The following is a 19,578-nucleotide window of genomic DNA, read 5'->3' on the forward strand; positions in this document are numbered from 1 at the left end:
GAAAGGGCAATATTTTATAGAGATTGATCTTTATAGCATTTGTACTTCTGAACAGTTTATTGTCAGGACAAAATGGATGAACAAGATCTATGAGAAAGGTTTTGGGGTAAAATCAATCTTCAGAAATCGTGTTTACATGTACTACTGTACTATATGTATCTTCAGCGTTCAAAACAAAACTGCCTGCAACAGGATGTGTGGAGCAAGTGGCACAGCTGGAGCTGTTGCTCACAGATAAGGTGGTGCAATGATATCCATTTTGGTTTGACATTGCACTTGTCTGTCCCCCTGCTGAGAGTTTTTCTTATTGCAAAACCAAGAGGACTAAACGGTTTTAGTGACTTAGTTGGCAGAGATGAACACACAGACCAGAATCCACTAAACTAACCCCGACATCTAACATGCATCCTCTAAACCAAAGCAAAGACAAAACAAAAGATTATGAAAATAATAATAAGAATAACAATAACAATAATTTTATAATTTGATTATAATTAATAATTAGAAGCATCCCTGATGCCATCTACAAATATATAGTTTTTTTACACTATTCTTCACATCTAAACCCTGTGGGCCAAGACCCTGGTCAAAGGCAGATATAGTAGCAGCACACACTCTGTTTTGTTTTCATAAACACATTCATCCATGTTCTCAAGTCTCTTAGACAGTCGAATATTGGCTCTAGTGACATGGCTCTTATTGCCTTAAAATTAAAATATAAGTGAAAAAACAGAACAGAACTGGACTGAGGACAGACACGTGGGGGACACCACAGGAGAGGGGGAATTAAGAAAACAGAAAAGCACCACCATTACCAGTGAAACAGTGTTGGTAACATATGGCCTGAGTCAGTGAAGAGCAGTACAAATAATTCCCATACGCTGCTCCAAACGAGACAAAACGAATTGATGATCCACTGTTTCACAGGAAGCACTGAGATTTTAAAACACCAACAGAACTGAATCCCCTGCCAACAGATTATTGCTAAAAAAAATTTCTGTACTTTTGGGCCTTTGTGCTCTCATTTGTTAGTGCACACTACAGAGAGACATTAAACAAGGGCAGAGAGAAAGGGGTATGACATGCAACAATTGCCCACCTCTCAGGATTCAAACCAGGGATGTTGTGATAACATGGCACGTCCCTAACAACTCAACTACCAGATGCCCATTATTAATATTTTATAATGCACAACCAGTACCTAAAACAAGAATAGTTTTCTTAAATGCCATTGTCTCTTCAAAAATTTATTAATTACACTAGAACTTGTTAATGCTGGAGATCATATCAGTAAAATAGTGAAGAAAATCCTCATATGCTGCAATGGATCCCTCAGTATGAGAGGCAATGCATGGGTTATTGATAACTATGGTAGAAAAATACTTAGATTTCGGAGTTTTCGCCTCTTTCTGATGACACTCCCAAATCTAGTGAAGAGTAACATGAAGTTCATCCTTCTTCTATTTGTGTTCAGCTTGCCGACATCTTTGTCTAAAGACCTGCAGAGAGTCATTTAGGCAGAACTCTGCTTGCAACCTGACTGATCTGCATCAAAGCAGAGCTATAGAATCCTCAAAAGTAACCTCACAAGTGGAAGTTAACAGGAGGAACAGCTCCTTTAAGAATCATTTGAGAATGAGTTCAATGTGTCCTAAATAAAAAACTAAATTACAAATATATGTGATGGGAAATTATTAGGAAGTAACACACATTTGGCTTGTAGCAATTAATGCAATTTTAATTAGCACCTGGCTCTTTTCAGCTTGCCATATTTGTGTTTGCCTTCTTCAGGTCCACACAGTACTGTGTCACACTGCCCTCCCAATGAGTACCAGTGTGGAGGAACAGAGCTGTGCATCCACATGAGCAAACTGTGCAACGGGGTCTCAGACTGTACTGATGGCTGGGATGAAGGACCGCACTGCAGAGGTACCACTCTCACCCACATCCATTCTAATGTTGGTCTAGTTTGAATGTGAAAAGGGGTAACTAATACAATTCTTATGAGTGTGGGTCCTGTTTGTGTGAAAGAAGCAGGAGTGGGAAGTATAAACTGAATTTCTGTTGTTTTATTTGTCACTTAATTATTGTGCAGTACTTACTTCTGAAATCATCACTATTTGAAAAAACACTAAAACCACAGTAACAGATGATTTACCACATCAAATTACAATATTAGATGATGCTGTATCCTGTGGTAAAACACACTGGATCAATTCCATCAATTCTGTATGCTAAATAGAAACGCATCAAATTGTGTGTTTCACCATATAAAGTAAGACGTCTAGTAATTAGTTCTCTTCTACAGATACGTACATGAAAAAGGGGAAGTTGTCATTGTGAAACTAGAAACTAGGAAGTAATTCCTGATGTGCCTAAGAATGCAATATCCATTAAAAGAATGTGCTGACTGGGTTGACCACATCTTGAGGAAATGCAGCTTGATTGGGTAAAAAACATGAAATATCTTGACTTCATACTTGAATTATTATAGGAAAGGGTGACACTCTAAGGGGAACTTAAATCTGCTGGTAGTCATGTCTTTCTAAAGGTTAGAAGAGGAACACAAGTGATAATACACAATCAGATGCTGCTGATCACTCCACTTTGTGACTATGATGCAGAGGATGTGCATAATAAAACAGAGGTTATGTAAATGTTACGTGTTTAAACCACGATAATTATAGATGTTAATGGAAATGGTACAGATTAATATTGGTTAGATACATACAACACAAAGGAGAATGAACGGTAACAAAAGATTTAATTTAATAATTATTCCAAATCCACAATATGACATTTTATTAGAAGAAAGATTTAGAAATAAATGACCATGTCCTTCTCTGCTGAGATTTCAGCATAACTTTTCTTTACTGGGGCGGTTACCTGCCTATCCATTTTTTTCATCTCCAAGATACACATCCAGTTAAAAATGAACTGCGATGAAATATTGATTAAAGAAACATGGAGAAAGGCATGGACATGAAATTTTCATGTACTTTCAGGCTGGGCTGGAGTTTGAGGTTAGATTGGACATTTGCATGTGTGTGTGCGTATTTAGCTCACAGTGGAAACAAAAATGTTCCTGCATTTGGTGACACACCTGCTTTCTGCGGTTACCACAAGGTGAACCAGTTAGATTGTGTGTTTGTTTGTGTGTGTGCTTATAAATCAAAATCTCCCAGAAACATATTTTGCTTTCCAAGGGTTCAAGTGTCCCAGTAATGGGTTGATAGACATTGTCTGCAATCTGAATCCAAGGAGCATTTTAGCACTTTTATTTGCTCAAAAAGTAATGTTTTGCAATGTGTCAAAGTTGGTTGTTTACATTGTTGCTCATGTTAGTGGCAAGACTCTTCGATTCGATTGGTCCTCCGACTTGTTTTCGAGAATTCCTGGCTTGTCTGTAATTTGAACTGTGGTTGCCCCAGCAAGCCTCTGGAGTGCAGTAGGAAGACTTGTGTACTATTCAATACCCCAATAAATGCTGTTTGGAGGAAACTGGACTTGCAGAAACATTTTGCCCAACATCCAGAAAGCTTCCTCAATTCTACAGAATCATGAGCTGGATGACAAAAACTTTTCACAGATGGCTACTATTCAATACATTTTAGAAGCACTGAAAACAGGCCACTGGTTATATGGAGTAAATGCCGTAGTTGATATTTATTTTAAAATACAGCAGATCTTCTCACAACCTGGCACAATCTCTAAAAGCACACAAACAAAAGAGAAATCTGCTGATTTCTGTGGTTTGCCGTTTTTTTTCTTTGCTCAGCAGTTTTGACTCTGTAGAAATGTTGGGGCTGAAGTTTAACTTTATTATTGATTTAGGAAATTCATTTGGTCAGTAGTGCAGAGGTGCAGTATGAACAGCACTGCAAGAGAACACTGGGGCTTTTAGTGTGAAAATGTAGCACTTTGAAGATTCTTGATCAGCTTTTTCTCTCCGAAGGTCTTGTGTTAGTGTGAATTGTCTGCCTGCGTCTATGTGCAAAGTGGATCATTTGTGACTGATAGATCTCAGCCTGGTTTGACACGACTGTGTCTGTTTGACTGTGACTCACTGTTGCTTGATCTATATTTCACAGGATATACAGTGTGCTGCTGACTAGAAGGTGTGAGTGCACCCTGCTCTGTTTGTACCTTTCTATATTTAATGTGTATGTAGCCTTGGAGATAGCTGGACTTAGGTCATCACTGCCAGTAACCTCAGTAAACACAGTGACTGCTGAGATTCCAGCATTTCAAAACATTTCCTTTAATGTGAACATTGATGATTGTGAATGGCAGGCAGAAATATTTGTTGATTTCTACTGTGTCTCTGGTTTTTCATTCCCAGGTTTTGTTTCTAAAATTGAATTCACTTGAATTGGTAACATATATGGATATGAATACTTTATTAAATCTAGATATTTCAGTGAAGTATAAAAATATCACATTTTGAAATAAAAGTCTCATATTGTGCAACTTGCTGACATTAAGGAATACAGTAAAATTGAGACTATTATTAAATGGTAATCTGAACCTCAACATGTTGACGTAAACCTTAGATGTTACAATGCTGAACTCGCCATTTCAATTATTTGCCCTCAAGACATTCAGCTGTGGAATCAGCCAGTGAGCGGGGTGCAAATTTGGGGCCTGAGGTCTACTGTTAATGTACAGCTGTCGACAGTGGAACCACACACCAAACCAGTGAGCAACCCAGCTAGCAAAGGATGTGCAGTTGTGACCAAAACAAACATTTAAACATTTTACTACAATCCTTCTCCTTAGTTAAACTTTCATTGTCTACTAGCATTCAGATGAACCCCTGTTCACTTATGATCCTCTCATTGCTTTGAGGAGGTTTTCTAATTCTGAACTTATTGCACTCATTAGTGACGCATTCTGGTTCAATAGATGTTATCTAGGCATTGCATGTGCGAGGTTGTCACTTTTGTCATACTTCATTCAGCCACACTTACTGTAGGTCACATCTCTTTTTATTTCTAATTCTTAGTAACTGGGCTGCCTCTGAATATTTTATGCTTTATATTTGCTTAATTTCCACTGGAAGGCCATACATTTTGCATTTCAGCACCCTTCTGAGCTGTAAATAATCTTGCAGAAAATAAACAATGGCAGCTTCAGCAGCACCTGCTCCAGATACCTACAGTCATAAGCTCTGTGTCCTCCAGATAGTGACAAGCAGGGTGAATGAAACCTGAGTGATCACAGTATAATCTGTGGGTTTACAGTGGTATGTTGAATGGATTATAACCTAATTATTCACAAATCCACCCCCCATTAGCTGCACTGATGCTGTGTTTTCAGCTCAATAACAACGTTGGTACGAGGGACAACACATGAAGGAAAAACATGTTGCCCACAAGATTATTATAGAGTGTTTTTTAAGAAAATAAACAAAAAACTGAAATGAAATTTAAAAAATTATATAACTTAAATTTAAATTAAACTACATTCATTATAAACATTACAATAAAACAGAAAAAAATAGGTCTTGTTTCAAGATTAACAAAGTAAATACAAATGACAAACTAGGGTGCATGTCCCTAAGGTTTTAAATTGTATTTGAGTATAAATCAAAATTGCCAGAAACAGGTAAAACTGGGAGTAGAACCATCAATTCAATATAGGAAAAAGCGAGGCATTACGATTAGTAGAATAATTATACATATATAAAATATACATATAATATATTCCTGTAGGGTAAAACCAAATCAAACGTTGATATTCTTGAAAAGCTGAAACTAACTAAAAAATAACTAGAACACTGGTTTCATGTACCTCCATCTGCAGCATTATTGTCCTTACTCTCCCTGTTCTCTTTTCTCTTTCTTCAGAATTTATTTCCAACTGCTCACTCAAAGGTTGTCAGGAAAAGTGTGCGATCACTCCAGGAGGACCTGTTTGCTTCTGTAAGACTGGCTATGAGATCAGCCCTGATGGAAAGACATGCAAAGGTGAGTTCCTATAACTACCCATCTGTATATCACTTAATATACACATGGGTGGCAAACTAAGAAAAAACCTAAATATATTAGTGGAGACACAAATGCAGATGCTCCCACCGAGGCAGTGAACCTCTTGAGCAATTACTGTACAATGATGCTGTGTGGCATGTGTGAAAGTACTGTGCTGACCCAGGTGGTCCTCATGTTTTGGAAAGCATGTAAGTAGTGTTAACTGGCTAGTGTTTCAATAGTTAATGTCCACTTGTCCCCTTAGAGAACTAGGTCACTGTAATTAAGTATAAAATTTTTCTGGGGGATCAAATTTATCCCGATTAGGGCCAAATCCATAGGACATGATGGGTCACCGAACGGTTTGATGAGTATGAAATGCTGTTGAACAGCTGTGGGCCAAAGAGGGCCAGTGGCTCAGTGGATAAAACATCAGACTGGGATAAAGATGTGTCCTTGAGCGACAAACTCAGCGCTACCTCTCTAGGCGCTGCCTGTGGCTGCCGATTGCTCTCCCCGGGGGGATGGGTTAAATGGGAAGGGCCCATTTCATTGTAACACGAATGTGCAAATTTGTATGTACTCCATGATGACAATTCTTCTTTTCTATTTTAAAAAGTACCCTACACCACCAACATCAGGACACCAAGGGAGAATATAAATTGTCTTCAATTCTTTCCAGATTCCAGAGAATTTGAGAATCCATGTAAAGTCAAATTGACGCTGCTATTGAGCCATGTGGTGCCGAACCACCTTCCTGAAACACTTTATGTCAGGTTTTCCTTTATTTGTCATTTCTAGCAACACTTGCAATGAGAAACTCTGGGTGTTTCCAGAATGTTCTTAACTATGTTGCATCAATAACAAACATTAAGTGGCTTACAATTAGCTCTCTCCAGTAACTCTCACATCAGTTCTGAAGAACCCTAAGCCATACCAGAATTTACTCAGTATTTCGAAAAACTAAAGTACACAGTGGGCAGTTCAGGGGGGGCTGGGAATGCTGGGCATTTCACATTAAAGGAAATGTTTTGAAATGCTGGAATCTCAGCAGTCACTGTGTTTACTGAGGTTACTGGCACTGATGAGCAACATATCGAAACTCCCCTCACAGAATAATAGTTTTGTCCAAAATATGGCAGTAAAATGAGATACCTTTAACGAACCTCAAACGCAATCTTTGGAAAACAACCAGAGTGTGAGATTTGGAATTAAACTGAAGCATTTGTTGCTAGTTAAGAAAAATCAAACATTAGCATTTCATATATGTCATCTGTATTCTCTGCATGTACCATTTTTGTACTCAAATTTGGTATTTTGTTTGCTGTTGGTTTTGCGTTTTAGATTTTGATGAATGCAGCGTGTATGGGACCTGCAGTCAGACCTGCACTAATACTGAAGGCTCCTACACTTGCTCCTGTGTTGAGGGCTACTTGTCTCAGCCAGACAACCGCTCTTGCAAGGCCAAGAATGGTAAGTACTACACCAGTACACCAGGGGCTGCGTGGATGTTCTGTCCATGTTCCTCCTGTTTACTGTTAGTTATGTCCATGTTACATTTCCAGTGCCAGTGGACCGGCTGCCTGTCCTGTTGATTGCCAACTCCCAGAACATTCAAGCCACCTCCCTTAGCGGCACTACAGTCAACAGTCTGCTCTCCACCAGCACTAAACAAACCACAGCCATGGACTTCCTCTATGCCCATGAGACTGTGTGCTGGATTCATGTAGGTGACTCCCCCTCATCCACACACCTGAAATGTGCCAAGATCCCCAATCTGAAGAGCTTCACAGAAGAAAGAGTAATCAACATCTCCCTCAGCCTGCATCGTGAGTATGCCACAGCAATATGCACCTTCACCCTGGTATAGTACATCTATAAATCACATCAATGCATTGTACCAAAGAACTCAGCACAGGCCAGAGTACAAGGCAAAATGTTACAGCAGTGTTCTCCATACATAATAATACTTAATACCAAAGCTGAAGCTGCTGCCTCACACTGCAGCAACACAACCAGTGTATGTGTGTGTATGTATTTATCAGTTTTCAGGACTCTCTATTCTCTGAGCCTACATACTTAAAAGTATAGCATGAATTTCCAGACCAAATTTCTTTGACTTGCATAGCAAGTGCTGCCACAGTGGCACAAAGGGTGGAAGCACTGTCTACCACCTGTGGCTACACAGAGATCAGTCTAACATCTCATCATTAATTCATGTTGAATCCTTCAGTTTCTGTTTTTAGGGGTGTTTTTATACACAGAGAGGCCTCAGACCTGAACCACAACCAAAATAAAATAAAATAATATCAAAATTAATTTTTTTTTAAACAACAAATAATTTTACAGCACTTATTGTTGATTGTGTGGCTCAAACGGTATGTGAATGCAGCTAAAATTAACTGAGCATCTTTACCTGTAGAATGTAGAATGTTAATGTTATATCTAATAGTGCTAATTTTAACCTGTGCAGGACCTGCAATTCACAAATATGGCAGCACAATAAGAACAGCTTTGTTTTTTTATTGCTAAGTTTCATTTCGCAAACAAGCCGCTTCTTTTGAAGCAGATGAAAGTTAAAGAGAGACGTTGCAGTTCTGAGAAGCGTGATTGAATGTTTACACCTGTGTGTATGAAGCAGGTTTACGAGGCTTTAATTCCATTTCTGTGCTAGATTGAGGTAAAGAAGAAATACTGTAATCATGCAGCTCAGTTTTACTCATGTCCCTCATGTTTCTCAGCTTTGTATTATGTTTGAGCGTTATGACTGATCACGTTCACTCAGTGTGGAGCTGCTTGTCTCTATTCACATCCCTTTTCCATGTGACTAAAGAATGCATTAACATGACAGAAAGGACTTTCAGAGACTATCAGATAAAATATAAAGACCAAATGAAGAGACAGAGTGGAGGAGCTCTGTCTTCCACATGAACACACAATGTGGCATAGCTGTCATTTAGAAATATGGTATTTTCAAACCAGATGATATCAGACAACCTCAGAATACTGCACGTAAGACAATTTGTCATCCCTCGCAATATTAAGATGATCAAGCTTGATGTGCAACCTCTTTGTTCTGGTCGCTGCAAATGCCACGTCTGTTATTCCTAAATTGCACAGTACGTCTGTCAATCATTCAAGCTCATATAGAGATTTCCAATTAGAAAAAACATGTACTTATGCATAATAAGTACAATCAGAATAATTTAAAAACAAGAATTATAACTGTTGCTATAATCATGCAGCTGTAATTGAGCTCACTCAATAATTGAAGGACCAGAGGAATTTGGAGGAAATTCCAGAAGCTACAGTTGGCTTCTCCACACCTGCCCCCGACACACATGCACCCAAACACATGCACACGCACCCAAACACACACACACACACACACACACACACACACACCAATGCTTATGCAGATACATGCCGATAGACATATTTGTGCACACTCACACACAAAATGGAGAACTGGCTCAGTATTGGAGAAAGGGCAGGATGTGCAGGGTGATGAATGATTAGGGCAGTATTGCTGAAATAAGGAAGTATTTGAAAGGCACTGCACTTCCTGTGTTCAAGTGGCAGTGTTACTGTGTTCTTTACAGTATATGTAAGTGTAAAAAAATGGAAATTCTCATATTTATGAGGTTTAGCCAGATGACTGGATTATTTACATCCTGTAACTTCCCAGAGGACTCTAAACAACATGCTCAGTGTCAACACAAAAAGATACGAAAGAGCAGATTTTTCTCATCTGTTCCAGTCCGTAATCTGGAGCAACTGCCCATACAAGCAGGAACGATCTTGTGGACGTGTTGCTGGCATGCTAGTGTGACAGAATAAAAGGACCAGGTTTATGCTTACAGTCAACATGGAGGGAGCCAGCAGCAACCAATGGCAGGGAAGAATGTACAGGAAATGATGCACATGTGGCTGAAGTGACTCATGACCTCAGTATGTCACAGATGAGTTGCCCACATGTTTTTTTGCACTCGCTCTGAGTTACCCTGTTACTCTGACTTGCTCATTACATTCTCTTAGACTCATGTTTCACGTGAAAACTGTCATTTGTAGTCGTGTTGTCTCTTTTTGGTCATTTTGTGGGGTTTTTTGTATCTTTGGGGTAATTTTGTCACTATTTATGTTTTTTTTGTTTTTTTTTTTAGTCTCATTTAGATTTTTGCATTTCTTTCTGGTAATTTTTGACAATTTGTTTTCCCTAAATGTTGTCTGTGTCTGATTTGTTTTTTTATGGAACTCTTATGTGACTTTCTATTAAAAACATTAATACTAACTTCATCAGCCTCTGGTCTAGGGGACCAGGGTGATCCCCTAGTGATGGGCCCACCACGCTTTTGAGCGTGGTGGGCCCATTCAGTAATCCATCCATGTTCCCCATTCCTAATTATACACTAAATTCATATAAAACGCACACATGTATTTATGTATCATGAAAGCTCAGTGTGTTTATGAATAACTTTTTTCAGTAGTTCTGTAGCCTGCAGATTTAAAGGTAATGTGAAATGTTAATTTAATGGTGAATATACAAACATCCTGTTCTACACTGCCTGTGGTGGCTGTAGCTAAGTTAGTAAGGCAGTCAGTGGTTTGATCCCTGGTCCTGTCAGTTTGTGTGTGCGAATGGGTAAATGAGAAGCAGCATTGTAAAGCTCTTTAAATGCCAGCTCTATATATGTGGCCATTTAGCAGAAAAGTACAGTATGTAGCAGGAACCCATTGTATTTGACATATTTGTTTTTTTACTTTGCTGGACTGCGGCACACTGCATCTGCTGTTTTTTTTAAATTTCTTTTTCTCTAAATTGTTGATTATCAATTACTACAAATAACAATTTCTCATTTAGCTGTGTTTGGCAGATGTTGTAAACTGTGGTGAGAAGTGCCTAATTAAACAGGAATCAAACAATGTTTCAATCTATTTAGTCCGGCTGTTTTCATTGTATGGGTGCTGAGTGCTCTGCCTACGGGGAACCTAAAAATGAAACAGATAGATTTGCATTCACTGGGCACAGTATGACAGTGTGTCACTATACATCTTAGAGGCTGGAGAGAGAAAGTGCTTAGTGACACAGTGCTACTAACCCTCCATTCCCTGCTTGTACAGTACCTGCTCCCCCTGCACAGTGAGCTGCAGCATGCTGCTTAGCAGACACTGGCCTCAAATCTCCTTAAGAGGTCATGTGCTGTTAAAAGGCAAGTCAGTCAGCACATTTTTAAATCTTCTCTCCATTCAGCATTGAGTTCAGCTTTAAACCTCCCTCTCTCTGCCTCTTTTTACCCTTCACACACATTAACCTTAAATTTTCTGAAATACATTTAGTCTTTAGTCTGCACTAGTCCCTCAAATTATCCTCTTTATTTCTTCTGGTGGATCCTAATATAACCAAATTTAGAGGCAAATGTTGTCTTTTTTCCTGTTTTTCGCCTGCTTAACTCTTTCACCAGATGCTTAAGGGAGTGTTTTGGAGTTTGGGAGGTTGGGGGTGGGGGTGGGGGCAGGGAGTTGGGGTGGAGTGAGTTATGCTGGAAGCTTAATTTAGGTTAAAAGTGGAGGAGGTATCAAAGCCACATCAGATTAGTTAAAAGTAAACTACTGATATAATTACACTATTATTAACTTGTTTTGCTTATGTGGCGTCGTACGAGCATTTTGTGCTTTTGAGGATTTAGACCTCTAAGATGTACTCTACTGAAGCAATACATTGAAACATATTTTTATCTGGACTTTCAGTTGCTGTTGTTTTTATAAGGGCAACACAGAACTGACAGATTACAAGAAACAAGTAAATCAACTTGTAGTAACCAAGGAAAAATGGAGGGAGTCATCATGTTGTTGTTTTTTTTTGTGTGTTTTTTTTTTCAATTATGCTGTGCTTTATTTTATAACATAGTTTCAGACAGACAGAGTTGCAGTTAATGAATCTAGACTGTTTTCCCACCTCTTGGGATCAGACAAGGGGAGGAGAGAGGGTAAGGAGAATGGGAGGAGATATAAAACTGTCTGGCTTTGCTGTAGCCATTTCTGTTTTGCAGACATTGAAGGAAATGGAGAGCAGGGAGTGTCAGAGAGCAGGGGGTGAACATTTTTTCAGGGCTTTCAACAGACATTTTGAATATTGCACAATCTCCTATTTCCCTCTGCCTTTGTTTATCCATTGCTTAATCTGTGAATCAGTGTGTTGTGAGGCAGCTGGAAGTGTTTAAACAGAGAATTCTGTGTTAAAAATTAAGAGCACCTTTGGGAAAACGGCCCCTGATTTCCATAAACAACAGAAATGCTGCTGCACCACGGCCAAGTTACTATACAGTGAATTTCAGAACTCTCTCGCTCTCCATCTTTTTTCTCTTCAGTTTTTTTTATTTTTCCTCGCTTTTCTTCCTTCTCCTCACTGTCCCTGTGCCTTTTTCTTTCATCCAATTTCCACTTTTACACCAACCCAGAATATTTGAAAGTGTTCCATTTCCCTCCCTTTGGCCTCTTCAGAAAAATGTGTCAGTTTTTGTGAACACAAAGGGCTCCTCTGGAATTACAGTCAGGTTTATTGGTTCACATCCAGTATACACACTTCTGTTGGGCTTCTATACAAAGGAAACTGCTTCATCATTTCCCCCACCCAAAGCCTTTCTTTCCTGGATGGCAAAATTGATTCTCTGGTCTCCCCCAAATCCTCACAGTGACCCGCTCACCCTCCTAAACAATCCACCACATTAGACCTCTTCTCTTGTCCCTCTGTATGATCAGGGACCCCCGCAGCATGACTTTAGCCCCATATGTGAGGTGTTTGTGTGTACAGTATGAGTGAGTTCTGTATGTGAAAATCGCTCTGTGAACTCTGGAGTTCATGGCAGCTGTGAAAACACAAGTCTTGTGGTTTCTGAAGCCCTTGTCCCCACTCTTCCTTTCAATTTCTCTCTCTAGCCCATAAGATGAAAAGGTTTCATTCCACTTGCAAATATTAAAGTTTAAAAGCACAACAGTCAATCACATGCAGTAAGTAAAAAGCAGCAGTGTAGTAATTGTGCAGTAATTTGCTGTATTTTTTGGTACATTGTATGACTTCAATGGAAGGGGATGATCATAGTGACAACACTGCAGATAATTACAATCTGATTCTGTTGTTCCACTGAGCTCATTGTTTTTGCTTTCTGGCTGCAACTTTAATGTTTTGGTTCAGTCTCCCTGCTCTTTCACTGTACCTTCTACAGATGGAAGGAGTTTTCTTTTGGGAAACATTGTCGTGACGATGATAGCCCGGTTTTTTCAGAGGAAAAGCACTAAAAGCTTAATGCCCAGCGTCAAACAGACAATCTAGTAAACTTAATGAATAACTATGCCTGTTTAAATTAGTCCATTTGTCTTCCGTGTGTGTATAAACACACATACAGTATGCATACAGCTATCTTAGAATTGTATGGTATTTGAGTAAATATAGCTATAGCTCACATTTCTTCTTTTTCAGCTTTAACATTAACTTTCTTTCTCTGACTCTTGGCTCAGACACAGCGTGGCTGAGCTGATTGAGGAAAGGATGGATAAAGAGGGAACAAGAAATCCAGGGAGAGGGGTATTTTAATGTCTCATGTTATTCTTTTTCACTGTTTTTCAGCTCAGACCCTCCCTATGTGGTCTTGCCCCATATTAAGAACAGTTTGGATAGAGCAGAGTAGTCCAATTTTTCTTTGTCCAGCTTTGTCTATGTTGAACCTTTTTAGGGTGTAAAATTTCCATAAAGTGTGTGCTCATGGTGCAGCGTGCATGCACCCAGGTGTTCGATTTTCATCCAAAAGTGGGGCACTGGTTCTCCATGTGAACGCTTAGCTACAATTACGACAAAATCGATGCTCCTCAAATCAAACTCATATTCTGTCTGAGTGATTTTAAGTGACAGATGTATTACCTCAATATCTGAGGTCCGAACTTAAAAACCTGGATTTGTGATGGTGTACGTGAGTATGATAAATAGGGCTGCTGACTAATTTTCTTCTTCACATGACTATGAGTCAAGTCTTTCACTCATTGTACAATAACACCACATGCTCAAGTTTTGTCCAAATGAATCACTTCAAGTATGGAAAACAGTGTTTTTACTTCATCGTGGACCACCTGTATCCTATCTAAGCCCCTCTTCACCCCTTTCTCCCCTTTCTTTCTCCAGATGTGGAGCAGATGGCCATCGACTGGCTCACCGGAAACTTCTACTTTGTGGATGATGTGGATGACAGAATCTTTGTGTGTGACAAGGACGGCCAGACATGTGTCACCCTTCTGGACCAGGAGCTGTACAACCCTAAAGGCATTGCCTTGGACCCCACCATGGGGTCAGTTTTGTTTCTTGCACCTAAACACATGCAAATGCAGAGGTGGTTATAAAGATCCTCCTAAGTGCTTTAAACCAAATCATGGTCCCATGAGAGTGCTGGAGTGAGACCTCTGTCATCTGTTGTTGTTACCCAGATTTCAAATGGGAAAAGGCTAAATGAAGGTTTGCACGTTAGAGTAATTGAGCACAGATGTCCTGTTCCCACTATGACGTCCTCTCTGTGTAGGGTTAGGGGAAGAAATCTTGTTTTTGCTTCAGCTTTATTGCTCCAAAATGCATTGTTTTTATTGCACACAGTTTCCTCAGTTATAATTGTTTCATCCAGCAACAAGGGCTAAATTCATAAAGTCCATACCAACATTGGAGAACGAGGAAAATGATAACACCAAAATGAAAGCAAAGAAACTCTAATTTTCATAAATCCCACTCTATAATCAGCACAGCAAGAAGTCAAACTGGTAAAAAAGTTGCATCATTATGTTTCTGGTTGGCTTAATCTACTGGTTTCTAGAATGAACAATCTCTGTCATTATTAAACGTCTAGGACTTTTTGTTTAACAATTTGTCATGGCAAAGAAATTGTGCGGAATGTGTTTTCCATAGTAGCACTAAATTGTCCGAAAAAAGATGTTGCTTGCTAACATGTTTACAAGGACTGTGAACACAGTTTGCTATTTGAAGTTGTAAAAGCTGAAATAATAATAATGTAATAATAATAACTTCATTACACTACTAGCGTATAAAAATATACATAGTAAGAGAGGAACTCAACATTGTACAGCCAGTGTTAAAAAGGCAAAGGAGGAAAACATGATGACAACTTTGGATATCTGATTGTGAAAGTGTTAGTTTTTAATCTTTCTTTGTTTGCCATTAGAATTTCTTCCTACTTTTCTCAATTTGCCTAATGAAAAGCTACATTCTTACTGTCTGCATATGATCAGTGGATTATAGCAAAGCCAAATGAGCTGAAAATGAGATGATTAGCCATTTGAGTTACTGTTTGTTTCCACAGGAAGGTGTTCTTTACAGACTATGGTCAGATCCCTAAGGTGGAGCGCTGCGACATGGATGGGCAGAACCGCACAAAGCTAGTAGACAGTAAGATTGTGTTCCCGCACGGCATTACACTGGACCTGGTCAGCAGGCTGGTGTACTGGGCTGATGCCTACCTGGACTACATTGAAGTTGTGGACTATGAAGGCAAGAACCGGCACACCATCATTCAAGGCCTGCTGGTGAGAACAGCTGCACTAGACACACCGCATCATCATCCCATTTCCATCAGCATGAAGATAATTTCATCTGTCCTTATTTATATATATAATTCATAATACTAAAAAGTCTCTCGTATGCTTAGGTTCTCTATATATTTATAATGTACCTTACCTGTATGTTTCTTCTGTGTGCTCCTGTAATCTGAGGAGCAGAGAGAGAAGAAGCTGGATTTGCCTTTTCATTAAAGGCACTGATTAATATTAATACTGAAGCTGTTGATGTTGCAGTGCTGGTGAAGCATGGTGGCTCTTGTTACCATGGCTTTTACTGGAATCTCTGCAGAAGTAATGGTTTTCATTTATTCGATGAGCCTAAGGGGCACAAACACACAAACTTATACTGTGTATCTGTGTGTGTGTGCGCGTGTGTGTGCGTGTGCATGTATAATTGGCGTATTAGTAAATGCACATCCTTTAGATAAAGGTAAAATGAAAGTGTAGTTATTCATTGGGCTAAGATTGGCCAGTTTTATCAGGAGCATGACATGGTCTTTTAAAGCTGCCCTGGAAACTTTTTTGTTAATAAAATACACAGTGAAAGGTTAAAAATTCTTTCTTTCTTTTCTAGAGAAAAAGTGCCTAATACATGCCTATTAAGATCCCCTGGACTCATTATATTTTAAAAAAATTCAAATTTGATGTTTTCTGTGGATTTTACATTGTGTTGGAACCTTTTTTTATAATGTTGGTCTGGTTTGTCTTGGCTTTAACTGTGAGTAAAGTTGACACAGTGCACAGTCATGTGTCTAAGCAGTATAATAATAATAGGTTTTCATACACTGTATCACTTCAGCAGAGCATAACCCTCCAGCCAATGATAACAACTGCGTTTCTTTCTAGCTGTCTGTGTCTTTGCTGTCATAGACCACAGTGCGATCTCAGGTTTTTTGCTACTGCTGACACAGCCTCCTGGGATACTGAGTCATTGGCCTATGTCTGTTCACATCAGAAAATCCTTGCCTTGCTTTTCTTCTTGATTTTTTCAGACACAAGCTAGTTTGTATGTGATTTCTGGCTTTTGATAGCTGTGGAGACTGGTAGAGACTGCAGCTCTTAAAAGTACAATTTTATACCATGGCTATGAAAAACACCCCCTTCTGAACTAGCTGTTAAAGTTGTACATCTGGTTACCTCAGCAAGTGTTACGGTAAAAAGATTAACCACTGTTCCACATGGTTTATTAAACTGCAGGTAACCATGGCAACACTTATTCTTCATGCTTTATAACCCCACTCGCAAATTAAACACACCAGTGTAAAAAATATTTAAGAGGATTTTTAAAGCACAGAGAATAATTTGAAGAAGTCTTTCTTGTTATTGTGGCAGGATACCCTGTTATAAGTGCAATAATATCCTCTTAGCTTTCCTAATATAAAAAGTAATGGACTCTGTAAAATAAAATGCTATTCTACACTGAATCATAGCATTGTTTGAATACATGATGATCCTTTATTTTTGAATATCTACACCATTTTGTACTATTTTTTACAAGTATATTAGGCATGGAAATGCTCATATTGCACATTAATTATATTCAGGTGAAGCATGCAACAGTGAAAACTTCCTCAAGTTAAATCACACACAAAAGCAACAGTGTTTCAATATTTTTGCACGCCAAAATTTTAGTTGGTTCATCCAGTAACAATGGGTAAAGTAGTTGTAACACTTGTAGTAATCCATATTGACATTGGAGTGGGAGGAAAAACAACATTAAAAGCAAGTCAAAACTGTGACAACCAGCATCATTATGTTTCCTGTTGGCTTCATCTACTGGTTGCTGGAATTACTCCACTCTGTTAAGATTTTGTGGCGTTTTGATGAACGATCTCTGTAATTTTTGGACATTAAAAATGTGTGGAATGTGCTTTCCATATTAACACATTTTTTTCAAGTGCTCAGAGACATTATGTGTGGTGCTAAATCAGGTTTAGCGCTGGGCCTATGTTTTTTATATTGATGACCTATAAAGCAACTCAACATTTTAAAGCAGGCATTGAAAAGGGTACAGAAGAAATCCAAGGTGAAACTTGGACAAGGCTGTGTTAGTAGCAGCATACAATGGCAATGGCCTATGACATCAGAGACACACAGCCAAAAAGAAGCACAGAGTTGCTATCCTAAAATATAATGCGCTTAGCAAAATAAAATATCACTCCACAATGAATTGTTGCATAGTTTGGTTGCACGATTATGTTTTATTTTTACATATCAGGATACACCAATTTGTATTATTGTTTAAGTATATTAAGCATGGAAATGCTCATATTGAACATGAATTGCTTATTCGGATGAAGCATGTATCGTCTGAAATAGTTTTCCGAAGACATGTTCTCATCAGCACATTTAAGGCATTTTTACAGCCTAAGGAATATACAGTGCATGTTCAGTCATTTAGAGGCAGTGATCTTTCCTATGGTTTCGCATGGCAACAATTAATAGTAGTGATTGGGCTGTAAATATGAATATATTCCTATCCAGATTAAGTATGTGTAAGTTACAACTTTTCCTGCATGTCACATTAAATTCTTAACTGTATAAAACACCCAAAGAACATCACACACTACCTGATACATCTTCTTTCATCTTCCATGTTTCTGGCTCTTCTTCAGATCGAGCACCTGTATGGGCTGACTGTATTTGAAAACTACCTGTATGCCACCAACTCAGACAATGCTAACATGCAGCCTAAGACCAGTGTGATCAGGGTCAACCGCTTTAATAGCACAGACTACCAGGTAGTGACCAGGGTGGACAAAGGAGGTGCGCTGCACGTCTATCACCAAAGACGTCAGCCTCCAGGTAAGCTATACACACTCATGTCTAATGCACAGCTGAATATTGTATTAATACATATGGCTCCTTTCAACTTAATCTTCCACCATCTTGTTGTGCAGTGCGTAGCCATGCGTGTGAGGTGGATCAGTTTGGGAAGGCTGGAGGCTGCTCTGATATCTGTCTGCTGGGAAACGGGCACAAGACCAGAACCTGCCGCTGTCGCTCTGGGTTTAGCCTGGGCAGCGATGGCAAGTCCTGCAAAAGTGAGTAGGACAAGTGGTGCAATGGAACAATGATTAGGTTTCAGTGACCTCTTTCCAGTGTTCTCCTAAGAAACATCAGGCGGTCTGTTTAGTCATCAAAAACACTGGACTGAAGCACATCCAGAGCTGATGTGTGTATTCGGTGTATAGTCGTGCTTTCTAGTCCTCCTCTGACCTCCCTGTAAGGTTGTCGGTCTGATTCAGCTTTTTTTGAGATGTGTTTTAATATTCAGTTAGCCAATAATAACAGTATATTGATCTGCGAATAGTCTGTCCTTGAAAATGACACAATTGATTAAATTAAAGGTTACCTACTCCTCTGCCTCTGTCTTTAAAATGGAAATCACTTATATTTCATTTAGCGCTTTTGCTGAACTTGCATGTTGTTTAATTGTCTAGTCAATGCACATTTCTTGGAAAAAACAAGTCATACCTCAGCATCACATTCTTGTGTGTGGACATTTTTTTGTCAGAACAGAAATCATTACACAACAGAATGTCAGCAGGTGATACAAGTTCAGTAAAGTGGCTCTTCTAATTATGTACATATTATTAGAGATCAGAAGTGCATTTTTCTCTTTTTACCGCAGAACCCGAGCACGAACTGTTCCTGGTGTATGGTAAAGGTCGACCCGGGGTCATCAGGGGCATGGACATGAATGCCAAGGTGCCAGATGAGTACATGATCCCCATTGAGAATCTGATGAACCCCAGAGCTCTGGACTTTCATGCTGAGAGCGAGTTTATTTACTTTGCCGATGCCACCAGCTACATCATTGGGAGACAAAAGATTGATGGAAGTGAGAGGGATATCATTCTGAAGGAAGGTAGAGTAAAGTTGGTTTAAAATATAAACATGTTTCCATCAAAAACTCAATAGATAAGAAGTATAGGGACTCAAATATGTTAAAAAGATGCCATGCTTTTAAAAGCCTTTCAGTAATTATGTTAAAATA

The 19,578-nt window shown here is 39.0% G+C and overlaps 1 protein-coding gene across 4 annotated transcripts in view; it reads left to right on the plus strand.

The window, feature by feature from the left end:
* Positions 1 to 19,578, plus strand: part of LOC137128289 (low-density lipoprotein receptor-related protein 1-like) — an 83,610-nt gene that overhangs the window by 23,399 nt on the left and 40,633 nt on the right. For all 4 annotated transcript variants that reach the window (XM_067506155.1, XM_067506157.1, XM_067506156.1 and 1 more), the window contains exons 3-11: positions 1,792 to 1,929; positions 5,850 to 5,969; positions 7,314 to 7,442; positions 7,535 to 7,798; positions 14,143 to 14,305; positions 15,323 to 15,545; positions 18,194 to 18,383; positions 18,479 to 18,622; positions 19,213 to 19,449. In XM_067506155.1, coding sequence (XP_067362256.1) covers positions 1,792 to 1,929; positions 5,850 to 5,969; positions 7,314 to 7,442; positions 7,535 to 7,798; positions 14,143 to 14,305; positions 15,323 to 15,545; positions 18,194 to 18,383; positions 18,479 to 18,622; positions 19,213 to 19,449 — 1,608 coding nt within the window. The remainder of the gene's footprint in view (positions 1 to 1,791; positions 1,930 to 5,849; positions 5,970 to 7,313; positions 7,443 to 7,534; positions 7,799 to 14,142; positions 14,306 to 15,322; positions 15,546 to 18,193; positions 18,384 to 18,478; positions 18,623 to 19,212; positions 19,450 to 19,578) is intronic.

The sequence above is a fragment of the Channa argus genome, chromosome 5, assembly GCF_033026475.1.
Source record: "Channa argus isolate prfri chromosome 5, Channa argus male v1.0, whole genome shotgun sequence".
Lineage (NCBI taxonomy): Eukaryota > Metazoa > Chordata > Actinopteri > Anabantiformes > Channidae > Channa > Channa argus.